Here is a 25,655-nt window from a genome sequence, read left to right as displayed (position 1 = left end):
TATGTGGAATGCCTCCTTTCATATATGAACTAGCAAGGGACTAACCAGTCAAGTAGATAGAATTACCAGGAAACTTCTTTTTAATTGTGGTGAAATACACATAAAATGTGTTATTTTAACCATGTGTCAGTATACAATTCAGTGGCATTAAGTACATTCACATTGTTGTGCTACCAGGCAATATTTTGGAAAATACTGTTACATATTTTCTATATAGCCAAATACACATTTTTCCTTAAAAAGACTGCTGTTTTAAGAGAAAGAAAATGTGATATTGAGATTGTTTGTATTGTAAGCTCTCTGTTTTTGTCCTGGATTAATTCATTTTGCTTGGTAGAAAGGCAATGACAGTCGGGAAGAGAAGTGAAAATGACTAATAAGATAGGATTTTTTGAGACATGATAATAGTCTATTTACTTTATGAATAACTTTGTGATTTTAAAGTATTTTCTAGCTTTTTATTTTCTTGACAGTGCGCTCTGTGTTTTAAGAACTCCCTTTTTGGTTGTGACAGAGGTTTTTGTTAGTGCCAAAATTAATAGGTCATTATGTCAACAACTTTGTAGATCCATGCAGAATGTAAGCGGTTTGGGAAAGCATATAATCTTCGCTCGGTGGCTGTGTATGGTGGAGGGAGCATGTGGGAGCAGGCCAAAGCCCTTCAGGAAGGCGCAGAGATTGTTGTGTGTACCCCAGTAAGTATGTCTTGGCTTTAAATGGCTTCTCAGCCTCTCTTAATGGTTATTTATGTATTAGAGGGAATTCCCCCTAAAATATGGTAGGGCATGGTTGAAAATACTCTGATGAGTAAAGCCTGTGGCTTTGGTTTAATTTTGATTAACTAAAATAGTCCAGTAAGATTTTCTGACCTATATATTATTAGCTACAGGTTTCTCCCTATTTCAAATAGTTTTTCTTATGCTTTCCCAGAAAATGGATTTGTGATCACTAAGAGCATCAATAATCAGAAGATATTCGGAGAATGGTCAGACTGCCTAGAAGAGTATATACAGTAGTCTAAACATTAGAGCCTATTAGTAAGGCTTTCAGTTAGGTCATTTCAGAATGCCTCACAAAAATAGTTCTTGCTGTTTCCCCACAATTTAAATCCCAATGTAAGGGATTGAGCTAATGGAGCTTTCTTTTTTTTTTTTTTTGTATTTTTCTGAAGCTGGAAACGGGGAGAGACAGTCAGACAGACTCCCGCATGCGCCCGACCGGGATCCACCCAGCACACCCACCAGGGGCGAAGCTCTGCCCACCAGGGGGCGATGCTCTGTTGTGACCAGAGCCACTCTAGCGCCTGGGGCAGAGGCCAAGGAGCCATCCCCAGCGCCCGGGCCATCTTTGCTCCAATGGAGCCTCGGCTGTGGGAGGGGAAGAGAGAGACAGAGAGGAAGGAGAGGGGGAGGGGTGGAGAAGCAGATGGGCGCTTCTCCTGTGTGCCCTGGCCGGGAATCGAACCTAGGACTTCTGCACACTAGGCCGACGCTCTACCACTGAGCCAACCAGCCAGGGCTGGAGTTTTCAAAATTTCTGTTTTTGCTTGACCTGTGGTGGCACCGTGGATAAAGCCTTGACCTGGAATGCTGAGGTTGCCGGTTCATATCCCTGGGCTTCCCTGGTCAAGGGCACATATGGAAAGCAACTACTGCAAGTTAATGCTTCCCACTTCTCCCCCTCTTTCTTTCTCTAAAACAAAACAAAATTTCTGTTTTTCAGGCTTTGTAGGCTGAAAAGGTTTAGGCTGATAAAGTTTGAGGCCGTCAGACCACGGTCTGTTACAATCTAAGACTGGAGTATTAGTACTTTTGCCAGGAGCACAACTCTAGGAAGTTCTTGTAAATACTTTTAATTATATTTGTTCATTTTCTGAATCTCATAGGGCCGACTGATTGATCATGTGAAGAAGAAAGCTACCAATCTTCAAAGAGTCTCTTACCTTGTGTTTGATGAAGCAGATCGAATGTTTGACATGGGATTTGGTATGCTTTGAATATCAGTTTCTTGTGTCCCTGACCTCATGATAGTAGTTTTTTCCATATCTGGACTTAGCAATTCTTTTTCTGCATGAAAGAAGCTAAAACTATTCCTAGGTAGGGTTAGACTATAGAAATAATAGCTAAAACATTAACTGTTTTTAGGAGTTTTTTCAGGAAAAGTCTTTTATATGTGTGATTGGGTTGAGGACATTTGAAAATACCTTTGTATAGGGGAAATATTTTCTTTATGTTTTATTTTTATTCATTTGCCTTTGATTTGGAGGACAAGGGCTCTGTTCTTAGGTAAGTAGTTGTTATTCAAAGCCCTTTCCTATCTGTCTGAAAATTTGAAGTATATTTATTAATTGGAACACCACTGGGTTTAGCCCAACTGGGTGGAGGCAGATGTTTCCAGGTTTCGTATTGAATGATAGGTCTGGAAGTTTCAAAATTTCCATAATTGTTATAATCTCTCATGAAGATTTTTACTAAAATAACTTTTCTAGGTATCCCAAACTGTACTACAAAATTATAATCTTAATTTTACTGTTCTTGCAGAGTACCAGGTGCGGTCCATAGCCAGTCATGTCCGTCCTGACAGACAGAGTATGTATGAAGAGGTTTAATTAAGCCACATTTGTACTCAGAATAAACTATTTACTTATTTTTTTAATGTTTATTTTATTGATTTTAGAGAGAGTGAGAGACAGGAACATAGGTCTGTTCTTGTATGTGCCCTGACCAGGGATCGATATGGCAACCTCTGTGCTTCAGGACAGTGCTCTCACCAATTGAGCTATCTGGCCAGGGCAATTCCTATTTATTTTATAAGCACTCAGTCATGGCAGCAAAAGTGATTGTGTCTGTGCTGGTGAGAACCACATAGATTGAGGTGATGACTGTTTATCGGAGCTACATAGGACATAGAGGTCATTAGATATAACTCACTCATTTTTATAGATAAGAACTAAGGCCGAGAATTAAGTGATTTGCTGCCGTGACCAGCTCGGCAATGGGTGTGCACGAAAGGAACGCGCTGCAGGATTTAAGAAAAAACACACGAGACACAACATAGAGAAAAGATGGGTACAGAGGACTCCCAGCCTCTTGGACTGAGAGCCCAGATCTCTGCAGCCTCATCGTATTTATTCATGTCTTTGCTCATCATGCAAATTAGCAGAGACTGGGTCAAATTAGTCTAGAATGGATTCAGGTGTGGAGAAGGACGATTAATTAATATCTTTAAGGTATGCAGGAAAAGGTTATAGGGATCAGCTGTTTCCTTTAAACAATCTTATTAGTGCTTGCTTGGGCAGCGTTCTGCCCCTGCAGGACTTGGAGTTCCAAAGTCTGCACCAAAGACTTGTCTCAGGACAATAGTCTAACTCCTGGCCATTTTCCTACAATTTGCCCCAATTATACAGTTTTATTGATGAGTAGAGGTATTGCATAGTGCAGATCTGCTAATCTGAAGTCGAGCCTTTTTCTGAACTGTACTGACAACCTGTCTTAACTGAAAATGTATAAAAATAGAGTAAGAGCAAGTCTTCTTTTTTTTTTTTTTTTTTCCCTTTTGTATTTTTCTGAAGCTGGAAACAGGGAGAGACAGTCAGACTCCCGCATGCGCCCGACCGGGATCCACCCGGCACGCCCACCAGGGGCGATGCTCTGCCCCTCGGGCGACGCTCTGCCGAGACCAGAGCCACTCTAGCGCCTGGGGCAGAGGCCAAGGAGCCATCCCCAGCGGCCGAGCCATCTTTGCTCCAATGGAGCCTTGGCTGCGGGAGGGGAAGAGAGAGACAGAGAGGAAGGAGGGGGGCGGGGTGGAGAAGCAAATGGGCGCTTATCCTATTTGCCCTGGCCGGGAATCGAACCCAGGTCCCCCGCATGCCAGGCCGATGCTCTACCGCTGAGCCAACCGGCCAGGGTGTCTTTTCTTCTTAGTGAGTCAGTTTTTTAAAGTTCAGGTAGGTTTATTTTTTAACACTGAATATTTTTTTAAAACAACATTTTGAATGTCTGTAGGGAGCTTAATGGTTATTTAAAAAAGAATTCACACTAGATGTTTAACAGAATTTACTTTACCTTTCAGCTCTCTTATTCAGTGCAACTTTTCGAAAAAAGATTGAAAAACTGGCCAGAGACATCCTGATCGACCCTATTCGAGTGGTGCAGGGAGATATTGGAGAGGTAACCCTAAGCAGGACTATGGGGGACCCCAGCAGGTTATTTCTTATATTATGGAGACATGGAACTAATTTCTCACTACTGAGGGAAAAAATGTTACGTATTTATGGATGAGGAAGCATATTTCAAACTTGCTTTAAAAAAATCACAAGGAGTAGATAGATGAAAGAGGTTGGTAATTGTTGAAACTAGGTGATGGATATATGGGAATTGATTGTGTTAATTTCACTTTTTTTTTTTTTTGACAGAGACAGAAGGGGACAAATAGGGACAAACAGATAGGAAGGGAGAGAGATGAGAAGCATCAATCCTTCATTGCAGCTCCTTAGTTGTTCTTTGATTGTTTTCTCATATGTGCCTTGATGGGTGGGGGGCTACAGCAGAGCGAGTGACTCCTTGCTCAAGCCAGCAACCATGGGGTCATGTCTGTGATCCCACGCTCAAGCTGGTGATCTCGGTGTTTTTAACCTGAGTCTTCCATGTCCCAGTCCAATGCTCTATCCACTGCGCCACTGCCTGGTCAGGCTCACTTTTTTTTAAAATGTTTAAAATTTTTCCCTAATAAGTTATTTATTTATTTACTTATGTATTTGACCAAGAGAGGGACAGATAGGAACAGACAGACAGGAAGGGAGAGAGATGAGAAGCATCAATTCTTTGTTGTGGCATTTTAGTTGTTTATTGATTGCTTTCTCATGTGCCTTGATGGGGGTGGGGGTTACAGCAGAGTGAGTGACCCTTGCTTCAAGCCAGCGACCATGGGGTCATGTCTATAACCCCACACTCAAGGTGGTGAGCCTGCGCTCAAGCTGGCGACCTCAGGATTTTGAACCTGAGTCCTCTGCATCCCCGTCTGGCACTCTATCCACTGTGCCACTGCCTAGTCAGGCCCTAATAAGTTTGTTTGTTTGTTTTTTTTTTTTTTTTTTTTTTTGCATTTTTCTGAAGCTGGAAACGGAGAGACAGTCAGACTCCCGCATGCGCCCAACCGGGATCCACCCGGCACGCCCACCATGGGGTGACACTCTGCCTACCAGGGGGCGATGCTCTGCCCATCCTGGATGTCTCCATGTTGCGACCAGAGCCACTCTAGCGCCTGAGGCAGAGGCCACAGAGCCATCCCCAGCGCCCGGGCCATCTTTGCTCCACTGGAGCCTTGGCTGCGGGAGGGGAAGAGAGAGACAGAGAGGAAGGCGCGGCGGAGGGGTGGAGAAGCAAATGGGCGCTTCTCCTGTGTGCCCTGGCCGGGAATCGAACCCTGGTCCTCCGCACGCTAGGCTGACGCTCTACGCTGAGCCAACCGGCCAGGGCAAGTTTTTTTTTAAAGGTTTTTGGGAGGAGATAAAGCAAGCTTTGCTTTGAAGATTACCAGTCTGTTAGGATGGAACTGACATTAAAAATGATTATGGAAGAGGCCTGCACAGCACAGAGTGGGGGGACTTGAAAGGACTGGTAAAAATGAGTTAAGGGTTTTCCCTTACCTGTACTGATGCCCTATGTGGAAAATTTCTCCGAAATGTGATTTGAAATTCAATTAAGGCTGCTTGAGAATTCTTTAAGTTGCTTGCCATGTTTATTAAAGTTCTTTATAGTTAGCATTACGATAGTGTCCATTTTTCATTTTTGAGTGCCATGTGTGCATGTATGACCTGTACTAAGGACAGTGAATGTAAGGGACAGAAAGGGAGCTTAAATTATTAAGAATAATCTGGGCATATAAAAGAGTATTAGCATCAAGGAGATGGAGAGCACAGTGATTTGAGAAGGGGCCTAAATTTTTAGCTGTACTTGACTTGCTGATGATGTAAGGCCCCAGGAGAAGACAGATTATTCAAGATTTTTCTAGATGTGCAGGTAGAAAATGTGATGTCTGCTCCTTATTCAGGTAGCCCTGTGGCACAAATGTCACAATCCTCTGTTTCATTTCTTCCTTTTCAGGCAAATGAAGATGTGACACAGATTGTGGAGATTCTCCATTCCGGACCTAGTAAATGGAACTGGCTTACCCGGCGTCTGGTGGAATTTACCTCTTCAGGGAGTGTCCTCCTGTTTGTTACCAAAAAAGCCAATGCTGAGGAGTTAGCTACTAACCTTAAACAGGAGGGTCATAATCTTGGACTGCTTCATGGGGACATGGATCAGAGTGAAAGAAACAAGGTCATTTCAGACTTTAAGAAAAAGGACATCCCCATCTTGGTGGCCACAGATGTTGCAGGTAGAGTATGAATTTCCCCAATAACCTTAGGTTCCTATGCTATAATGGTACTCTGTCTTACTAAATAAGATCTATAATATCTGGTAAACCTGATTGAGGGTGGTCCCCTGGCCTGACTGGTCATGTCCCCTGGAGCAGCAATTCAGAGCATACTGATCACAACCAGAAATAAGATGTGCTTTTAAATTTTTTTATATATTCCTGGTGCAAGAGAGGCCATGGCAGGCTATTGTATGCCTCTTATAATAGGTGGCCAGGCATCATAGAATCTGCCGTAGTGGCATTTATCCTAGAAGGATAATAACATATGGCTATATCAGCTCGGCACACCATTCACCTTGCCTAGATAAGAGGAATGTGGGTTCTTAAGAGGTTTTAGGATTTTGGATTACTTTGGTCTTTTGACTGCTGATGAAGAATGAAGGAATTTGATTGTTTTTTATTTCAGCCCGTGGTCTGGACATCCCTTCAATTAAGACTGTCATCAACTATGATGTGGCACGGGACATTGACACCCATACTCACAGGATTGGCCGCACAGGAAGAGCGGGGGAGAAGGGTGTGGCCTATACCTTACTGACCCCCAAGGACAGCAATTTTGCTGGTGACCTTGTCCGGAACTTGGAAGGAGCCAATCAACATGTTTCCAAGGAACTTCTAGATCTGGCGATGCAGGTGAGGTGCTGGGCACACTTCAGATTGCTCGAAGTTGTAGAACTAAGTGAAAAAATTTCACCAAACCTGAGACAGAAAACCTAGAAACATGTCATGAGGGGTTAGGGGTGTGGAGGATAGTGTTTATGAAGTACTGATCAGTATTGTAGGACATTAAAACTCACCTGGTCTGTCTTCTCAGCCTCTCGTTTCAGCAGCATCTATGTTGAAAAGCTGTTTTCTTAATTTGTGCTAAAATCTGTCCTGAAATTTCTACCTGCTTGCCCCATAGCACACTTGTAAGTGTAATCTCAAAGATGGCTTCTCTTGCTTCAAAACAGTCTTCTCTTTTGGGGGCTATAAATGTGTGATGTCTCACAGACTTAGATCTCATATTTTGTACCATACCAATTACCAATCCAAAAGTGAGGCATTCCACTGAATTAAATCTTGAGTTTTGTTAATACATGCAGTACCCAGATTACAAATGTGTTCAGTTGTGTGGTACTGCTTATGCTTTAGGTCCTGGAAGTAAAGGACCTGCATTGCCTGAGAGAGTAGAATATTTTCTTCCCTTTCCTGGGTGTAGTGAGCCAATCCTAAACTGAAAATTTGAGCAAGATATATACTGCTTACAAACATTAGGGGTATTTCAAAATGAATATGAAGCTATAAAATATCCCCTAATTTTTGTGAGCAGTATAGTTTGTCTTTGGCATTTTTCTCCATCTCTTTTTGTGCCTCAGGCTTCCTGTGCTCTCACACTGTGATCAGCTTCTCTCATCAGCACCTTTCTCAAGCCTGCCCTGCCTCTCAAGGACTTTGACTGTCATATGTGTGATTGTTAGATAAAGCTCTAACCTCCCCTAGAGATGTTTGCATTCTGAAGAGAATGTAAATAAATCTGATTAGTAGTATTCTGGCAGTATTCAAGTTCAGTGAAAACTTTTAGGCTCTGTGGGTAAATAAAATTTTATTTCTGTTTATATGGCTACCAGTACTGGGCCTCTGCCCCTAGAGTCAATTCTAATAAACCTCATTTCACATAGTTTTTTCCCTTTACTTTGGAACCCACTAATTCTTTCAAAGCTCTATTTTTATGTTTAGTGGTATATATAGATTATTTGGGAAAAAAAATAAATTTATTTTTCTCAAGGAAGTTAGAAGTGGCCAGAGTAACTAATCACTTCTCTTCCAGGAAGCCTGGAGGAAGGAGTGGTTAAGGAAGCCTTAAGTAAGAATCTAAGCCTCCTGACAAAGTGGTGAATAAACTACCAAAAGGAAGTAAATTTGTGGTTCTTGAGAGTAGGTCCTCTGTTGCCATAAGTACATTGGCTAAAAATGAAGGAAAACTTCTTCTCTCCCACTTCTGCTCTTTGATCTTGTCCTCTTCCTCTGGCCCCCTTGCCCTACCCTGGCTTGACCTTGAATTGTGTTCAATGCAGAATGCCTGGTTTCGGAAATCCCGTTTCAAAGGAGGGAAAGGCAAAAAGCTGAACATTGGTGGAGGAGGCCTAGGCTACAGGGAGCGGCCTGGCCTAGGCTCTGAGAACACGGTAAGTCCATACTACGGTAGTGCCCTTGAGGCTGGTCCCGAGTCCCGGGTGATATTAGGACCATTCTTCTCTACCTCAGAAAACCTCAGTGGGTTTAGAACCATGTCTAGAAGGGAGTTTGTGTTTAATCTGCTGATTTGAGTCCATACTGATGCTAGTTCTTAGTGTTGTGACTTCTTCTACTAAAGAAGCACCTATGTGTACTTGGCTGAGTACACATAGGTGTGCTCAGGAAATCAGTCTAGATTAGCAGTGGCTCTCAAATTGTGGTTCCTGGACTAGCAGCAGATGCAGACTGGTACCCCACTGCAGATCTAGCAAATCAGAAATTCTGGAGGTGGGGCCCAGCAGCTATTTTTCCAACACTGGCCTAGAGCCTGCTGCTAGAAAGACATTGCCAGACAGTCACTGTGTAAATTCTAGTTCTGTCTTGTAACTGAATTCAGGAATGATTCCTACACTCTGAGATTTCATTCAAGAGAGAGGAGAGCTTTTCTCACAAACCATGTAATGGAAGTTCCACTGACTGGCTCTTTCTGTTTCCTGTTACTCGGATTCCTAAGCCAAGTCTACATCTTTGGAGCATTATAGTTAACTTGGTATCTTTGATAAGTGAATAATCTGTCCTACATTACAGTCATCATGATGATACATGTGCCTCAGATGATAGTGATAGCTAATACTGAGCACTTGCTATGTCATTCCAAGTAGGCACATATTAACTCAGTCTTCTCAACTTAATGAGAGTAAGTATGGATAATAAAACTGAGACCAAAAACAACTGAGGCATCCAAAGTTATACCTGGTAAGTGTTGAAGCTGAGGTCCGGACTCTTTAAGGGTCTGGATTCAAAGCCTCAGCAGTCATGCATGCGCTATACTGCCTTGTGGCCTTTTCATCCTTTTTTTTTTTTTTTTTTTTGGTATTTTTCTGAAGCTGGAAACGGGGAGAGACGGTCAGACTCCCACATGTGCCCGACCGGGATCCACCCGGCACGCCCACCAGGGGCAAAGCTCTGCCCACCAGGGGGCGTCGCTCTGCCGTGACCAGAGCCACTCTAGCGCCGGGGGCAGAGGCCAAGGAGCCATCCCCAGCGGCCGGGCCGTCTTTGCTCCAATGGAGCCTTGGCTGCGGGAGGGGAAGAGAGAGACAGAGAGGAAGGAGGGGGTGGGGGTGGAGAAGCAAATGGGCGCTTCTCCTATGTGCCCTGGCCGGGAATTGAACCCGGGTCCCCCTCATGCCAGGCCGATGCTCTGCTGCTGAGCCAACCGGCCAGGGCCTGTGGCCTTTCATCTTTAATGTTTACATAATTACATAAACATGTTCATGTTTATATTTATAAATAATATCCTGTAATCTGCTTTAGGCATAATCTGTTGTCATTTTTTATTACAAGGTTAATTCCCAAAAATAGAAGTACTGGGTTGAAAGGCGTAGCATTTTTTTTTTTTAAGATTCTATTTATTGATTTTAGAGATATGAGAGAAAAGGTGGGAAGGAGAAGGAAGCATCGACTCATAGTAGTTACTTCTCACATGTGCCTTGACCAGGCAGGGCTTCGAACTGGTGACCTCAGCATTCCAGGTTGACATCTTTTCCACTGTGCCACCACAGGTTGGGTGGCATAGCATTTTAAAATGATTCTTCATTACAGCACTTTTTATCACAAAAAATAAGTTTAATTTTCTAAATATATCCTGTCCCTCTTCCTGCTCTAGTTTTCAGAATGTTGAGGCCCAGTCTGTAGCAGGGGGCTTTCCTACTTTTGTCCATTCTCATGGTGGGTGTACTTATTTTTTAGGACCGAGGAAATAACAACAATGTAATGAGCAACTATGAAGCCTACAAGCCCTCCACAGGAGCCATGGGAGATCGGCTGACGGCAATGAAAGCGGCGTTCCAGGTCTGAGAATAAGCATTTAACTAGAAGAACTTTCAGCAGCAGCTCTTGGGCAGTTACAAGGGGGCCTGTTCTTGGTGTGTAGCTGGGCTTGTAGGCTCTATGTTGGATTTAGCACCTTCTCACTGCTTTCCGTTTCAAATATAAACTGTAGCTGATCTAGAGATGCAGGTTTGGGGGCTACAGAAACCCCCCTTGCTAGTCATCTACTCCAGACAAGCCCAGAGTTGGGACCACTGTGCCACAGCAGGGTTGCTGTGCCCTCCCTGCCTCTACGCCCTGGTGTTGCCCACCTCCAAGGCCTAGTCTGGTTGACAGTAATTGCCATTTTTTAGCTAAGACAAATTTGATGTTGTATCTCGTATGAATTCTGAACTCCTCTTTCTTCTGTACTTACTCCTTTCAGTTAGTTAGCTGGCCTTAATTTATACATTTTCTTCATCTCCAGATTGATATTTTAGTTAGGTACCAAGACTCACTACTCTTTTTCATTAATAGAGGAGCATAGAAACCACAGGGGGCCATCAGGATACTTAAGTCACAGTGCCAGGATAGCATGGATACTAATCTTGTGTGTGAACACTGAAGTTTCTGTATACTTTATCATTGCCAAGCTTATAAAATTGAGTGTCTTGAACTCATTCTCTTACCTATTTTTGTTCCCTTTCTCTTTTAGTCACAGTACAAGAGTCACTTTGTTGCTGCCAGCTTAAGCAACCAGAAAGCTGGAAGTTCTGCTGCTGGGGCAAGTGGATGGACAAGTGCAGGGAGTTTGAATTCTGTTCCAACTAATTCATCCCAGCAGGGCCTTAATAGTCCTGACAGCCCCATTGCCAGTGCCTCCAAGAGTATCCCAGGTTTTGGCAATACTGGAAACCTCAGTAGTGCCCCAGTGACCTACCCCACTCCCGGGGCCCAGGGAGTCAACAACACAGCCTCAGGAAGTAACAGCCGAGAAGGGATTGGGGGTAGCAATGGGAAAAGAGAGAGATACACTGAGAACCGTGGTGGCAGCCGTCATAGCCATGGAGAGAGTGGCAGTAGCAATCGACACGGTGATAGTCTGCGTCATGGAGATAGTGGTCGCCATGGTGATGGATACCGTTATCCAGAAAGCAGCAGTGGCCGTCATGCTGATAGTCATCGTCATGGCGATAACAAGCATGGAGTAGGTGGTGGAAGTCGACATGGGGAGAGCCGAGGTGCAAGTGATGGCCGGAATGGTGAAAGCAGGAAAGAAAGTTGTAACCGTGAGACCAAGATGGACCCCAAGGTGGATAGCAGCAAGATGGACAAGATAGAGAAGATAGACAAGATGGACAGCAAGACAGATAAGACAGCTGATGGTTTCGCTGTGCCGGAGCCACCCAAGCGCAAGAAAAGTCGGTGGGACAGTTAGATGGGATGTGTTGAGGTATGAAATCCTTAATTTTATTTTTAGAAAGATTTTTGGTAACTAGGTGTCTCAGGGCTGGGTTGGGGCCCAAGGTGTAAGGACACCCTGCCCTTAGTGCATAGCTGGCGCTTGGAGACGTTACCCCTTCATCTGGATTTTCAGGTTTCTTTTTTTGGGAAGCTGCTTTGGTCCTTAGAAGCAGTGAGAACTAGGACGCATCTTTTGGCTCTGGGTTTGTTGTGAGGGTCAGGTAAGGATACCTTGGAAGAAAGGGCCGTATAGGGTACAAAACTCACTCTAGGTTTGTATCATTTGTAGTGTATATTTTTTACTGTCATAAATACCCGTAAGTAAAGTTCTTTTTCTTAGCTGTGTGGCCAAGTAGCCCCTTTTAGGAGTTGACTTCTGCAAACCTAGTCCTTTGAGGTGTTAGGGATATTCTGGAAGCACTTTGGTGCTTCCAAACATTTGCAGGGAAGGGAGGTGTCTGATTCTAAGTGGAAATCGACACTGAGGTTCCCCAGCCAGGTTTGTACCTGGCCCTGAGATAGGAAGCAGCAGCCTGCCTGACCCAGAGCCACTACTGTTGAAGGGGAAAAATGATCCTAAAAACAGGATTGTTCCAGGTCTGAAGTGTTACTAAATTTAAAAAACAAAAACAGCAGCTTTAACTGTCTTCTATTTCATTATATTTTTTTTTTAACTTCCCACAATGGCAGTAAAATTTTTTTGCTGAAATGGTTTTGATGATTTTTGTTCTGTTCTTGTTTATAAAAGAAATATACATACTTTGAATTTTGTGAATTTGTGAAGGTTTCTTTAAGATGTGCATTCCTTTCTGCTTGCTCTAGTAAATGTTTTACTACTGGGATCTGTGGATTGTTTGTCATTTCTCTCACAAGTCGGCACATGTTAAATATGATTTAGAACAATGCAGCATGTAAGTTAGCACTTAATGGGAACTGCCAGAAAAGACATCTATAATCATGGTTTTTTTTATTCAAATGGACAACTCACACACAAAGATTAGTAGCCATGCTATCCTGGTACTGTGACTTCAGTATCCCGATGGCCCCCTGTGGTTTCTATGCTCCTCTATTAATGGAAAAGAGTATTGATGAGGATGGGAGAAGACTTGAGAGTCCCACTTGCCCAGGAATAATAGACTAGAATGAAGGCTACCCTGACACTCAACTTCCCCTTATGATTTAAAAAAGGTATTATTCATCCAGTACCCCACATTCTTCTTGGAAGGGTTGTGGGGTCTGTTACAGCACCAGCAGGACATTTCAGCTGTGCTTTAACAGGAGACCTTGCTTTAGGCAGAGGATGTTCAGGACCACCGGGAGAGTTTCCAATGACTGCTATGCAAACAAAGGTAAGGTTGGTATCAAGGAGGCTGGAGTAAATGCACTGAATTGTTCCTCTTGTCCACACTGCCATCTCAGAGGCTCTGGTGGCTCTGTTCACTTCCGCCTGTTTTTCTTCTTCTGTTCCTTCCGCTGTTGTGCTCTTTGGTCCTTCTTCATCCTTGAGTCCACCACCTTGAAGTGACCTCTGACTCCAGCTGGCCGGCGCACTTTGCGGCCCACACCTTTTTTGGCTACAACATAAGTGACTTGGCGTTTCTCCTTGCCAAGCCCAGCCTTCTTATATAGACTGTAAATAGAAGAAACAGGTTAGAGGCTTGATGCCACTTTTTAACACCCTGTACTTTTATGGGTGACCTCCCCCCATCACCTTCGAAGCTGTGCCACTTTCTCTCTTTCTGAGGTGTCCACTGTGTTCACCACAACTTCCGCCTTCTTCTTGATTTGCTCCAGCTTCTTCAGCATCTGTGTGAGGCCCTCAGTCAGGCTGACACCCCCCCCCCCCCCCCCCCACCCCCCCCCGTGCCTGACCCACCCACCCACCCCTCATCTCAGGAAACCCTACTACTTACCCTTCGTTTCTTTCTGGCTTTAGCCTCAGCCACTTTCTTGATGGGACGTGCATTGATTTCCCTCCAGCGTTTCCGGTAATGCTCCACCTCCTTCTTATCAATAGGCAATTGCCGTATCCTGTGCTGCTTTTCCTCCTGTACAAACCATTCTGGAAGCTCCCCCTCATCCTCATTAAATGTATACCTAGGTGGAGAGGACTCAACCCTAATGACCATTCCAGGCTCTCTAGAAAAGAAACCACTTACCCACCCCACCCTGGGCCACATCTCATGATTTTCTAGTCCCCTTACCGGCTGAAAGAGTTATCTATGAGGTCTCTCTTGGCCTTTTTTGAAGAAGCAATAATAGCACCTAAAGCAAGGCCTTCAGGGTCCAATATCCTACGTTTCACTAAGGAAGGGAGAAAAATACAAGCTCAGTTCCCACCATGAAAATTTCCATTATCTCCTCCCATTCCCCAGGGTGCAGACCCTCTCTCACCTGGGTCCTCAATAGGCACTATCTCAAACCCATCATCATCTGACTTGGGCCCATGGCTTCGCTTCTTACCATGGCGTGGCTCCCAACTGTAGAAGCAAGGAGGACCATGTGTGCCATTCCCCACACCATTCAGACACACTACTGCCTCCCCTCAACCCTATTTCCTATTTAACACAGTTTGAATAACCTTTAGAAATCCTGCCATGGGCTATATACTGCAGACCACTTAAATCAGAATTACCGGTTTTGTTTTGTTTTTCAAAGATATTGTATGTGCCCTGACCGGGGATCAAACCTGCAGCCTTGGCATCTCAAGACAACATGCTAACCTATTGAACTATCTGTCCACGGCTCATAAAGCTTGTGATTTACAGCCAGTCAACCAATGTTAAAAAACCTCAACTTGGAGAAATGGTTAAACCACTGCTTCCTCTTCCATCTATTCTCTGGTCAGCTACAAGCACTCACCTCTCTTCATCCTCACTGCTGCTGCTATCACTGTTTGAACTGTCATCTCTCTCTCCCCTTCTGGGACCAGTGGCAGTCTCTGTCCCTGATGGAGTGTCTGCCTTTTTAAGGGCCTCATCTTGGCACAGGGGAGGTTTCCTTTCAGTCTTCAAACTGGAAGGTGGTAGTGGTGGCGGCTGTGACTGCCCCTTCCGACGGCTTTCATACAACAGCTGGGCCTGACTGATCTCCAGATCCTCATCAGCATCATCCTGAATCCCACTGAAGCCATCCTGTGATAGGGGATGTCTTTAGCCAGCCTTCTCCAGGGAATGCCAATTCCCTGTGTGTCTTGGCCCCCAGGCTCCTCTTACCTTTGAGAACCACAGGTTGGCTTGTTCTTCCTGCAGGACTGCCTTTTCCTCCAGGGGCACCAGCAGTGGATTCTCTTTTTCATCCTCCTCCTCCTTTTTATCATCTTCTGCTTCAGCAAATCGTAAACTATAGACCCAAGGAAAGTGGGCAGAGGGTCAGTGCCCTGGAGAACCCCTCTCCCCCCAAATCTCTCTGGCAACACTTCCTATGCACCCCAGCCTCCACATTACCGCTTTTGGTCCTTCAGACTGTGAGATCCGCCTACTCCTGCCAGCTCCTCTGAATCTGGGTCACTATTCAGAGATGCATCGTCGTCATCCTCATCATCTGACACATAGATGTCATCTCTTGGCAGATCAGACAGAATCATGTCTGCAGCACTCATATCCCCTTGCGTTACCTCCTCTAACAGCTAAAGTTTGACAGAAAAAGATTAAGGGCATTTAAAAGGAACATACTGCTTTTTTGTGTGTCCATTATTTTAAAGTTTATTCTCAGCCAACATTAGGAAATAGGCTGTGGCAAATACATTATCTCCTTTTAGAAATGAGAAGTATCTTGCCCCATTCTAGGCAAGATCACTCATCTGACCCACACAGCTGTCTCTTCATCTTCAATGGTAGCAGATACAGATTTATGGAAAAGTACCCACAGCCTATATAGCATCACCTTTTTTTTAAAGTCTCTTTTTCAATTATGTTTTATTCATTTCAGAGTGGCGGGGGGGGGGGGGACGGGGGCAGGGAAGAGCAGGAAGCATCAACTCCCATATGTGCCTTGCCCAAGCAAGTCTGGGTTTTCAAACTGGCAACTTCAGCGTTCTAGGTCAACACTTTATCCACTGTGCTACCACAGGTTAGGCCTTTTTTTTTAAAGCTAAAGGAAGAGAAAGACAGGAAAGGATAAAGATGAGAAGCATCAAATCTTCATTGCAGCACCTTAGTTTTAGCTGTTCATTGATTGCTTTCTCATGTGTGCTTTGCTGGGGGGGGGGGAGGTGCAGTCAAGCCAGTAACCTTTGGGTCATGTCTATGATCCCACACTCAAGCCAGCAACTTCGAGTTTTGAACCTGGGTCCTCTGTGTCCCAGGCCAACGCTCTATCCACTGTGCCACTGCCTGGTCAGGCACATCACATCTTAAAATGTTCTAAAACACTGGTTTTTCTTTAAAAACGTTCCCGTGAGGGAAACCCTCCATCACTCATACTGGTAACCCACCCTGGCTGCATCTACTAGAACCTGGCTTTTTGCAAAGAGTGCCTCTCAGTTTTTCTACTCGTGTGTTATGTATATACATACACACATATTCTTACAGTTCTTTAAAAACATCTGTATTCAGGCCTGACCTGTGGTGGCACAGTGGATAAAAGTGTCGATCTGGAACACTGAGGTCGCTGGTTTGAAACACTGCACTTGTCTGGTCAAGGCACATACGGGAGTTGATGCTTCTTGCTCCTCCCCCCCTCCTCTCTAAAATGAATAAATCTCTGTTCATCACTCACAAGTCTTCCTAATTTCATCACTAGATTTATGTTGCTTCTTGGCTTTTGAGACATGAGGCTCTTGTTTTTTTTCCCAATCTCCCTTCATTGAGCAATGAATTTATGGGTGGACACAGCAACCATGAGCAATGACTACATAGCACACTTAAAAATAAAGACATTCCCTGCCCCTCATTCCAAAACAGACCCAAACAGATCCCCATCTCCTCAATCGGTGCTGACTGCCTCACCTGGTGACCCCGGATAGTGCGCAGGGAGAACATGCCGGTCTCCCCCTCATCTGCAATGGAAACCCCAGGAAGGTCCATCTTCAGCTCCACACGCTCCCGCTGCTTTCTCTGCTCACGCAGCAGCTTCTTTTTCTTTCTGTGGGGCAGGTTGAGAAATTATATACCTGCCCAGCTCTGAAGATTCCCCAACTATTCCTTCATTCTCTTCCACCATCCCCACACACTAACGAACTCTTGAGGCAGGTGCTCCAAGCTTCTCCCCTGCTCCCCTCACCTCTTTAATTCTGCCACCTCCTGGGCCTTCATCTCTGCCAGGGTCCGATTCAGCTGTTCTTCCTCTTCCTCCTCCGCAGAGAGCTGCCTAACAGTCCCAGCTGCTGACTCTTCTTCATCACCTTCCTCTTCCTCTCCCGAGCTGAGGCTGACAGAATAGTCCAAGGACTTTGGTCATCTCCTAGGCACTTTGGCCCAACACCCAGTCAGTCACCACCCATCCTGCTTTAGTTCCCTCCTCACGTGATGTCCAGTGCCTTTGCTTGTTCTTTCAGCTTCTTGGCCACATACCGCCGAAGCTTCGTCCTCCAGTTCAGTAGGGACCTGTCCCAGAAATAGGACTACTGATCTTACCATTCCCTCCTCTGTCTTAGGCCTACACATTTGAGTTCTAGGGCTCAGATCCCCACCCCAAACCTCTAGCATAGCAACATCCTGTTCCCAGGGATCAACATCATGGCCTCCAAAGGCCTTTCCCTGCCTTTGAGGCCTCACCGCATACCTGAGCTCCTTGCGCCCCAGCACTTTGATATCCTGACAGCACACCTTTATGTCCTCAGTGGTAGCTGGATGCTGTGCCAACTCTTCATCATCTAGTGAAATCTGTTTGGCACGAGGGAGGGGAGTTGGGAAATTTTCAGGCCATGTTTCTGGGGTTCCCTTCCAACCCCTCAAGTCTGGGAACTCACTTCACTGGCTTTGGAGAGGAAGTCAACAGGGTTGGCAGCTCGGAGGAAGTCAGTGACGGAGGTACGATGATAGAGAGTGAGGTCGCCCTCAGCATACCCTTCAGCCTTAGGGAGGGAAATGAAAAAGGTTAAGCAGTCCCTTCTGGGGTGTCTGTAGGACCCACCAGGCCCAGTTTCTTCAGTTCCAGGAACTGACGGTAGCCACATTGCTCAAACACACCTTTGGTTTCTTCTTAGTCACCAACTCAGTAACAGTCTTGGCCTGAACTTCAACCTCTTTGAAGGCAAACTTGGGGTCAAAAAATTTATTATCAACCTTGACAGGAGCCAGGAACCCTAAGATGATAGGATATATAAGAAAGCATGCCTTGGTAGTTGAGAGATGAATCAAAAGAAAGAGGAAAGTGATGCCCACCCACCCTGGCAGACTACAAAGATTTCTGCAGATTCATGGCGAGAGGCTTGAGGCTTGGTGGCCTGGACATGGCGGAACAGCTGCTGGAAGATCCACAGCAGGGGCTGATAGTCACGGGAACGGAAAACCTTCGTGATGAAGCAGCCACCACGAGCCAGAAAATCACAAGCCAAACGCAGAGCCATCAATGTCAAATTGGCTGTGTGAGAGAGAGTTAGTTGAGGACCAATGCAGCCTGACAGGGCATGCCCATCTCCACCCTCATCTTCATGCCCCTGGCACCTTGTGAGTAAGCATCATGGACCCAGCTAGCCCCAACATTGGGGGCCCCATCATTGAGTACAACATCAACTTTCCAGGTCTTGAGCTCCTTCCTCAAGGCCTACAAAAAAGGAAAAGGATTTTTAATTTTTTTTTATTTTTTATTTTTCTGAAGTTGGAAACGGGGAGGCAGTCAGACAGACTCCTGCATGCGCCCGACCGGGATCCACCCAGCATGCCCACCAGGGGGCGATGCTCTGCCCATCTGGGGCGTTGCTCTGTTGCAACCAGAGCCATTCTAGCACCTGAGGCAGAGGCCACAGAGCCATCCTCAGTGCCTGGGCCAACTTTGCTCCAATGGAGCCTTGGCTGCAGGAGGGGAAGAGAGAGACAGAGAGGAAGGAGAGGGGGAGGGGTGGAGAAGCAGATGGGCGCTTCTGTGTGCCCTGGCCGGAAATTGAACCCGGGACTCCTGCATGCCAGGCCAACGCTCTACCACTGAGCCAACCGGCCAGGGCCAGGAAAAGGATTTTTGTAGCAGAAACAGAAGAATGGCTACAGATGAAGTCCCTGATTCAACCATTTGTCCACCTAGTCATTTGTTGAGTGCCCATCAAGGGCCAAATAATATGCCTACCACAGGGAATACAATGATAAGCAAACAAAAATCTGTATTCATGAGCTTACAGTTTACTGATAAGCCCACTGGAAAAGACTTCACTGAAATCCCTGCACTTCCTACAATTCCAAATGCCTCATTTCTGACTAAATAAAAGCTGGAGTGGCCTGACCAGGCGGTGGCGCAATGAATGGAGCGTCAGACTGGGATGCAGAGGACCCAGGTTCGAGACCCTGGGGTCACCAGCTTGAGCGCGGGCTCATCTGGTTTGAGCAAAAGCCCACCAGCTTGAACCCAAGGTCGCTGGCTCCAGCAAGGGTTTATACTCAGTCTGCTAAAGGCCTGCGGTCAGGGCACATATGAGAGGGCAATCAATGAACAACTAAGGTGTTGCAATGCGCAATGAAAAACTAGTGATTGATGCTTCTCATCTCTTTCCGTTCCTGTCTGTCTGTCCCTGTCTATCCCTCTCTCTGACTCACTCTCGATCTCTGTAAAAAATAAAAAGAGTGCAAAAAAAAAAAAAAGCTGGAATGGACATGGGGTACTTCCTGGTCCTATAGACATCACGCAAGCACAGCTCAATGCTTGGTAAACAAGAAAAAACCTTGCTTTCAGAAGATTAAGATTAGGTGGGGGGCCCTGGCCAGTTAGCTCAGTGGTAAAGTGTTGGCCTGGCATGTGGATGTCGTGGGTTCAATTCCTGGTCAGGGCACACAGGAGAAGCGCCCATCTGCTTCTCCACCCGCTCCCCTCTTTATTCTTTCTCTCTCTTCCCCTCCTGTAGCCATGGCTCAATTGGGGCGAGTTGACCCCAAGCACTGAGGATGGCTCCATGGCTTCCACTTCAGGCGCTAAGAAGAGCTTGGTTGCTGAGCAATGAATAGAGCACTGCCCCAGATGGGCAGAGCATCCCGCCCAGTGGACTTGCTGGGTGGATCCCGGTTGGGGCACATGGAGGACTCTGTCTCTGCCTCCCCTATCTCACTGAATAATAAAAAAAAAAAAAGCAAAGAAAGAAAAGATTAGGGTGGGAAGATACATGGAAGTGGATATTTGTGTATAAAGGTAACAGGAAGAGAGATTCTTATCACCTGCCGACAGCGTTCAGTTGTGATGTCCTCTTGGAGTGTCACCACATTGGGAAGAGGCTTGATTGGAACCAGGTCCACCCCTGTAAAAAGTCAGGTCAGAATATTCTAAAGGGTTGCCTCAAGTATGGAGAAAGGAAATGTAAAACACAGACGCTCCTACTCACACCCCTAAAACACCTGGGAGAATCACCTGTCACTCACCCACAATAAGACTTGATACAGGCATAAACTTGGCAGCCACCTGCAGCCTGTAACAGAAAAATCAAGATTAAAATACCTGGGACTACCAGAGCATGTCCTAAGTACATGTTCCAAACCTATTCTCTGCAGTGAATGCTCCAGGGAGTAGAGACACTGAGGGTGGTATTACTGTATTTCTCTTTCCCCCAAAGCAACTCTCAGTCATCGCAGACCAATGGAACCCCGAAAGCCGTCAGAGCGACAGGTACCGGTTGATACGCACCAGCCCCCTGGCGCAGCACATAGGTCCAGCAAGGCTCGGGCTTTCTGCAGGAATTGAAAGCGGCGATTCAGCTGAATCAGCTTGAAAGCAGAGCGGGAACGATAACCTGGGGGGCGTAGACAAAATAATGAAGTCCATAAAGTGCTTTCCCAGAGGGATTTCTGCGGCCTCACAATCCACTACATCTGCGAAAAGTTTTCGGAAAGGGGGCGAACCCGACAAAGTCACTGGTTCAGCCCACCGGAGACGCGAACCCTGACTCACCGGTCTCTTTCGCCAAGTGATAGAACTTGTCCCGTCGGCTCTTCCCGAGTTTGCCTTTCTTGCCCATGGTGAAACGGGGGAGTGTCAGTCAATCTAGGAAGAAAGGAGAAATTGGAACGTCTCTTCCCGGAGCACTAGATTCCGCTTTCCGTAACAATCACATTAAAGCCTTGGACCACAATACCCACAACGAGCCAGCGCCGTGGTCACCACTCTTTGAGTGTCACATGGAGGCAGCAAAAGCACTTCCGCTTCCGCTTGCATCGTTTGCGTCACTTTCGTCACCGGCTCCCAGTTTTCCGTCATTAGGAGCGTGGCCACTCAAAAATCTTCTTTATACCATCGCCAGGTTTTGTAATTTGTAAGCTGGACAAAGAGAAAGGAACTCGAGCTAAAAGTGAGTTTCTAGAAGGGAACGTTTAGAAGTCCTGTGCCCTCGTCCCTCCCTTCCAAAGCCTCTCATCTCGCTTTCCCCCCTCCTGTCATGATCCCTGTTATTTGTTATCGTCTCTACGCACACCCCGCCCGTTGACCCGGAACTCTTCTCTGTCCCGGTCTTCTGGTTGCTAGTCCCTGCTTTCTGCGCCTGCGCGCCGAGGCGGCTCGGATGCCGGCGGTCTCTGCGATAGAGGGAAGATGGCGGTTGACGGACCAGAGCAGGTTTGGAGGTGGCGGCTGCTGGGTGGGGGCCGGGGCTGGATGCGGAGCTGGGCTGGATGCGTGATCCGAGGTGGGCTGCAGGCCGGGTTTAGAGGATATGGTGGGTCGGGGTGGGGGGACCAAGTCAGTGTAGCCCTGCCTGGGACCGGATCTGCTGTGTCAGCGCCGCCCCCGGTGGGTCAGGGCAGGGCCGGGCCGGCAGAGAAGGACACTATGGAAGAGGAGTGAGGGGAGCGATGGGCGCGGGAACCGGCCGGTCCGCAAGTCGCAGGGCAAGTAGCAGGAGACAGGAAACCCATCCTTCCTATCGGCTCCGCTTGTGGTAATAACACCCCGAGTTTGTATAGCACCTGACTCGGTACAAAGCGCTCTGGTGCATGTCATCTCTTGCTCCTTCTGAAAGTCTTATGAGATAGGCGACATTCTCATTCTCCATTTAGTTTAGTCATGGGGAACTAGAGGGTTCTGAAGAAGTGCAGGTAAGGGATTAGAACCCAAATCTTAAACCTGCAAAATCTAAGCTTGAGGTGCTTTTTTCCTTTGGATGTTTAGCGTTTTAATAATTACACTCTGTCTTCAGATGGAGCTGGAAGAGGGGAAGGCAGGCAGTGGACTCCGCCAATATTATCTGTCCAAGATTGAAGAACTCCAGGTGAGGACGGACTCCAGAGGTCCCAGAGTGAGCTAGCTAGCAGAAGGATGGATTGGTGGAGCAGAGTTCTACAAATCCATAAAATTCCATTGGGGGTGCAGTGGAAGCAGTAATATTTTGCACATCTTCAACAGTCAAACAGAAAAGGCTATTCCTTTTGGAAGAAGCTGAATTCAGAGGGTTTTATATAAAAGGGACGACGCAGGCCCAGAAGATAAGGTTTATTAGACGGGTTGGGGTATAGTGAGAGTACAAGGGAGGACAGAATTGAGCCTGGACAAGGCTGATTCCTGAAACTGAATGAAAAGAAATTGGGCATCCCAGTGCTGTAGCCTAAAGAGGGAGCAGGGACCATAGAAATAAGGAAAATAACTAATATAAATTGGATGGCAGAAAGTCATAGAGAAAATTTCTGAATTCCAGGTACATTTGCAGGTATTGTGTATGGTTTGTAATTTTTGAAATGTATTTATGAGTGATTTCATTTGTTCCTCATAGCAGTCTTGAAAAGAGGCAGGTGTAGGTGATACTATACTCACTTGTGGTTTGTAATAGAACTAGACCTTTTACATGGCTACCCTTACCTATATTTAGCTGTTAATTGGCAGCAGGAGGGCTAGAACCTTAGGTTTCTGACTCAGATCTTTTTACTGTAGCATGTTGATATGCTGCCTTGAAAGAAATTGACTCTGTGAGCCAGCTGTAATTTTTCTTCATTCAGGTTTGTTTTTCCTGGACAAGTGTTAGACAAGTAAGCTCCAGAGGGGCTGTTGGAGGACAGGCCAGGGTCATTAGGATCGTAGTAGAGAATCTAAAGTTGCCCATGTTCTTCACTCATGCAGTTCATACCAGCCTAAGGGTCTTGGCCAAGATCTTAACCTCCTGTTTCTGCTCTTTGAAATTTCTTGTCTTTTACAGCTGATCGTGAATGATAAGAGCCAAAATCTCCGGAGGCTGCAGGCACAGAGGAATGAGCTTAATGCAAAAGGTGGGGCAGGGAGAGAAGGGAAGGCTGCATGCGGGCAGTTAATCTGAGGTCTGTTTAGAGCTCCCTCAGTTGAGTCTTCACATTGGTGCTTTTGCTTTCTCCCAGTCCAAGGTGATGCTTTGCACTGGTGTATAGTTGTTCACATGCATCTATCTCCTAAGGCCCATCGTAACCCCTTAAAGACATAAATTTTTACTTCCTTTTTGTGGCTTTCCCTTCAAAACTTCAAAATGGTGTTTAGTTCAAAGATACTGAATTGAGTTGTGGGGGAGAGGTCACCAAAGAAGCTGGATGACCACTCTGTCTGTTTCCTATCCAGTTCGCCTATTGCGGGAGGAGCTACAGCTGCTGCAGGAACAGGGCTCCTATGTAGGGGAAGTAGTCCGGGCCATGGATAAGAAGAAAGTGTTGGTTAAGGTAAAGGCAACATGACCCCAGGGACCATCTGCTGCATTCCCATACCTCGGTGTGTAGCATTCACTGTCACATTATTCTAGGACTTATTGGTCTTCCTGGGTGAGGTTGGTGTTTTGATGGCTTTCAGTAAAGGTCATGAGCCCTGTTTCTTTAGGTACATCCTGAGGGCAAATTTGTTGTAGATGTGGACAAGAATATCGACATCAATGATGTGAGTACAGCAGGTGAGGTGGGAGGTTGGGGTCAGTTCTCACCACACAGGTTCCTAAAAGTCTCTCCTCTTATGTAGGTGACACCCAACTGCCGGGTGGCTCTACGAAATGACAGCTACACTCTGCACAAGATCTTGCCCAACAAGGTAGACCCGCTGGTGTCACTGATGATGGTGGAGAAGGTTCCAGATTCAACTTACGAGATGATTGGTGGATTGGACAAGCAAATCAAGGAGATCAAAGAAGTCATTGAGCTGCCTGTTAAGCATCCTGAGCTCTTTGAAGCACTAGGCATTGCACAGCCTAAGGTGAGAAGCAGGGCTTCTGTGGGAAGGCCATGTTGTTCATCTAAACCTCCTGTCCCAAGCCAGACTAAGTGCAGGCATCCTGGGGGAGGTACTACCAGGACACTGAGGTAGTTTGGATATGAGTTCCATAAGGGACCTTGACAATTTCTTTCATATTCCTAAGCATCTAGCATGAGATCTAGCACAGAGCAAGCACTCAGTAAGTGTTCATTGAATGAGTCGTGGGGCTCTTTGTTTCTAGGGAGTGCTGCTGTACGGACCCCCAGGCACTGGGAAGACACTGTTGGCCCGGGCTGTGGCTCATCACACAGACTGTACCTTTATTCGTGTCTCTGGCTCTGAACTGGTACAGAAATTCATTGGGGAAGGTAACTGTGGCTAGAAACATGAAAACCAAGTGGAAATGAAGGGGGTGGAGGTGAGGGTAGGGAGCTCATCAACTCCTTAATGCCAGCTTGGCCTTGCCACAGGGGCAAGAATGGTGCGGGAACTGTTTGTCATGGCACGAGAGCATGCTCCGTCTATCATCTTCATGGATGAGATCGACTCCATTGGCTCCTCACGGCTGGAGGGGGGTTCTGGAGGGGACAGTGAAGTGCAACGCACCATGCTGGAGCTGCTTAACCAGCTGGATGGCTTCGAGGCTACCAAGAATATCAAGGTAAGGTGGTGTTGGCAGGGAGATGAGCCCAGGGAAGGCACTGGGTGAGGTGTAGCCTGAGGAGGGGCTTAGCTGATGCTACGCCTCTTTTCCACTCAGGTTATCATGGCTACTAATAGGATTGATATCCTGGACTCAGCTTTGCTTCGACCAGGGCGCATTGACAGAAAAATTGAATTCCCGCCCCCTAATGAGGAGGTTTGTGATGGGCAGTGCTGGGTGTGGCTCTGGCTGTGGGTGTAGGCAGTGGGGCTCAGGCTTTTTTTCTCATCTCTAGGCTCGGCTGGACATTCTGAAGATCCATTCTCGAAAAATGAACCTGACCCGGGGAATCAACCTGAGAAAAATTGCTGAGCTCATGCCAGGAGCATCAGGGGCTGAAGTGAAGGTAATTGGAATGCCCAAGGAAAAGGCAGGGGGCTGAGGCAGGAAGCTCTGGGTTCAAAGGCACAGCAACAGCCTGTCTTCCTTTCCCTGCTCAGGGTGTGTGCACTGAAGCTGGCATGTATGCCCTGCGGGAACGGCGAGTCCATGTCACCCAGGAGGACTTTGAGATGGCAGTAGCCAAGGTACAGGTCTCCATCTTTTCTGCCTTTGCTGATGGTAGCTCGAGAGCAGTGGGGATAGGGCCTGTGTTCACCCACTTTGTAATTGAATGTTTTCTCTCTGCAGGTCATGCAGAAGGATAGTGAGAAAAATATGTCCATCAAGAAACTATGGAAGTGAAGTAGATGTTCCTTGTGTAGATTCCTCAAATAAAGCTCTTCAGGACAAACTCTTTAGGACTTCAGTCTGTTAATGAGTGGCCGCA

At 46.3% G+C, this 25,655-nt stretch overlaps 3 protein-coding genes across 7 annotated transcripts in view; 2 read left to right on the top strand and 1 right to left on the bottom strand.

Moving 5' to 3' along the window:
- The window catches only part of DDX42 (DEAD-box helicase 42), a 42,053-nt gene extending 29,292 nt beyond the window's left edge, over positions 1-12,761 (top strand). For all 3 annotated transcript variants that reach the window (XM_066262621.1, XM_066262622.1, XM_066262623.1), the window contains 9 exons: positions 567-695; positions 1,886-1,985; positions 2,541-2,588; positions 4,075-4,172; positions 6,108-6,384; positions 6,833-7,059; positions 8,484-8,594; positions 10,396-10,497; positions 11,171-12,761. In XM_066262621.1, the coding sequence (XP_066118718.1) occupies positions 567-695; positions 1,886-1,985; positions 2,541-2,588; positions 4,075-4,172; positions 6,108-6,384; positions 6,833-7,059; positions 8,484-8,594; positions 10,396-10,497; positions 11,171-11,893 (1,815 nt within the window). In that variant the 3' untranslated portion in view covers positions 11,894-12,761. The remainder of the gene's footprint in view (positions 1-566; positions 696-1,885; positions 1,986-2,540; positions 2,589-4,074; positions 4,173-6,107; positions 6,385-6,832; positions 7,060-8,483; positions 8,595-10,395; positions 10,498-11,170) is intronic.
- Positions 12,762-12,869: 108 nt separating this feature from the next.
- FTSJ3 (FtsJ RNA 2'-O-methyltransferase 3) lies at positions 12,870-21,274 on the bottom strand. Of its 2 annotated transcripts, none has more exons than XM_066262624.1 (21): positions 21,135-21,274; positions 20,947-21,039; positions 20,683-20,788; positions 20,421-20,467; positions 20,220-20,299; positions 18,528-18,627; positions 18,250-18,444; positions 18,051-18,166; positions 17,831-17,935; positions 17,644-17,744; positions 17,385-17,465; positions 17,143-17,289; positions 16,869-17,004; positions 15,366-15,547; positions 15,135-15,261; positions 14,782-15,053; positions 14,314-14,399; positions 14,124-14,223; positions 13,833-14,016; positions 13,631-13,725; positions 12,870-13,549 (listed from the first exon to the last, which is right to left on the bottom strand). In XM_066262624.1, exons 2-21 carry the CDS (start codon positions 21,011-21,013, stop codon positions 13,357-13,359), a joined length of 2,520 nt encoding a protein of 839 aa, XP_066118721.1. In that variant the 5' UTR covers positions 21,014-21,039; positions 21,135-21,274; the 3' UTR covers positions 12,870-13,356. The 2 variants fall into 2 exon arrangements, with proteins under 2 accessions (XP_066118721.1, XP_066118722.1); XM_066262625.1 differs by having other exon boundaries at positions 21,131-21,177.
- Positions 21,211-25,622, top strand: PSMC5 (proteasome 26S subunit, ATPase 5). Of its 2 annotated transcripts, XM_066262627.1 has the most exons (13): positions 21,211-21,343; positions 21,517-21,606; positions 22,187-22,258; positions 23,177-23,246; positions 23,566-23,663; positions 23,818-23,874; positions 23,953-24,183; positions 24,425-24,551; positions 24,654-24,844; positions 24,944-25,042; positions 25,122-25,232; positions 25,327-25,413; positions 25,517-25,622. In XM_066262627.1, exons 2-13 carry the CDS (start codon positions 21,583-21,585, stop codon positions 25,568-25,570), a joined length of 1,221 nt encoding a protein of 406 aa, XP_066118724.1. In that variant the 5' UTR covers positions 21,211-21,343; positions 21,517-21,582; the 3' UTR covers positions 25,571-25,622. The 2 variants fall into 2 exon arrangements, with proteins under 2 accessions (XP_066118724.1, XP_066118723.1); XM_066262626.1 differs by lacking the exons at positions 21,211-21,343; positions 21,517-21,606 and adding an exon at positions 21,836-21,878.
- Positions 25,623-25,655: the final 33 nt, after the last annotated feature.

Source organism: Saccopteryx bilineata, chromosome 2, assembly GCF_036850765.1.
Source record: "Saccopteryx bilineata isolate mSacBil1 chromosome 2, mSacBil1_pri_phased_curated, whole genome shotgun sequence".
NCBI lineage: Eukaryota > Metazoa > Chordata > Mammalia > Chiroptera > Emballonuridae > Saccopteryx > Saccopteryx bilineata.
This window is presented reverse-complemented; position numbering and strand designations above follow the sequence as displayed.

What these genes read in the sequence shown, in the direction of transcription:
- FTSJ3 (XM_066262624.1), bottom strand. Translation starts at nt 21,013, where the DNA reads ATGGGCAAGAAAGGCAAACTCGGGAAGAGCCGACGGGACAAGTTCTAT. An exon ending in CAACTGAACGCTGTCGGCAG is followed by an intron (nt 18,628 to 20,219) that starts GTGATAAGAATC and finishes CCTTTTTTGTAG; the next exon opens with GCCTTGAGGAAGGAGCTCAA. An exon ending in AAGCCAGAAAGAAACGAAGG is followed by an intron (nt 13,726 to 13,832) that starts GTAAGTAGTAGG and finishes GGCCTCACACAG; the next exon opens with ATGCTGAAGAAGCTGGAGCA.
- PSMC5 (XM_066262626.1), top strand. Translation starts at nt 21,843, where the DNA reads ATGGGCGCGGGAACCGGCCGGTCCGCAAGTCGCAGG. An exon ending in TAGGCATTGCACAGCCTAAG is followed by an intron (nt 24,184 to 24,424) that starts GTGAGAAGCAGG and finishes CTTTGTTTCTAG; the next exon opens with GGAGTGCTGCTGTACGGACC. An exon ending in CATCAGGGGCTGAAGTGAAG is followed by an intron (nt 25,233 to 25,326) that starts GTAATTGGAATG and finishes TTCCCTGCTCAG; the next exon opens with GGTGTGTGCACTGAAGCTGG.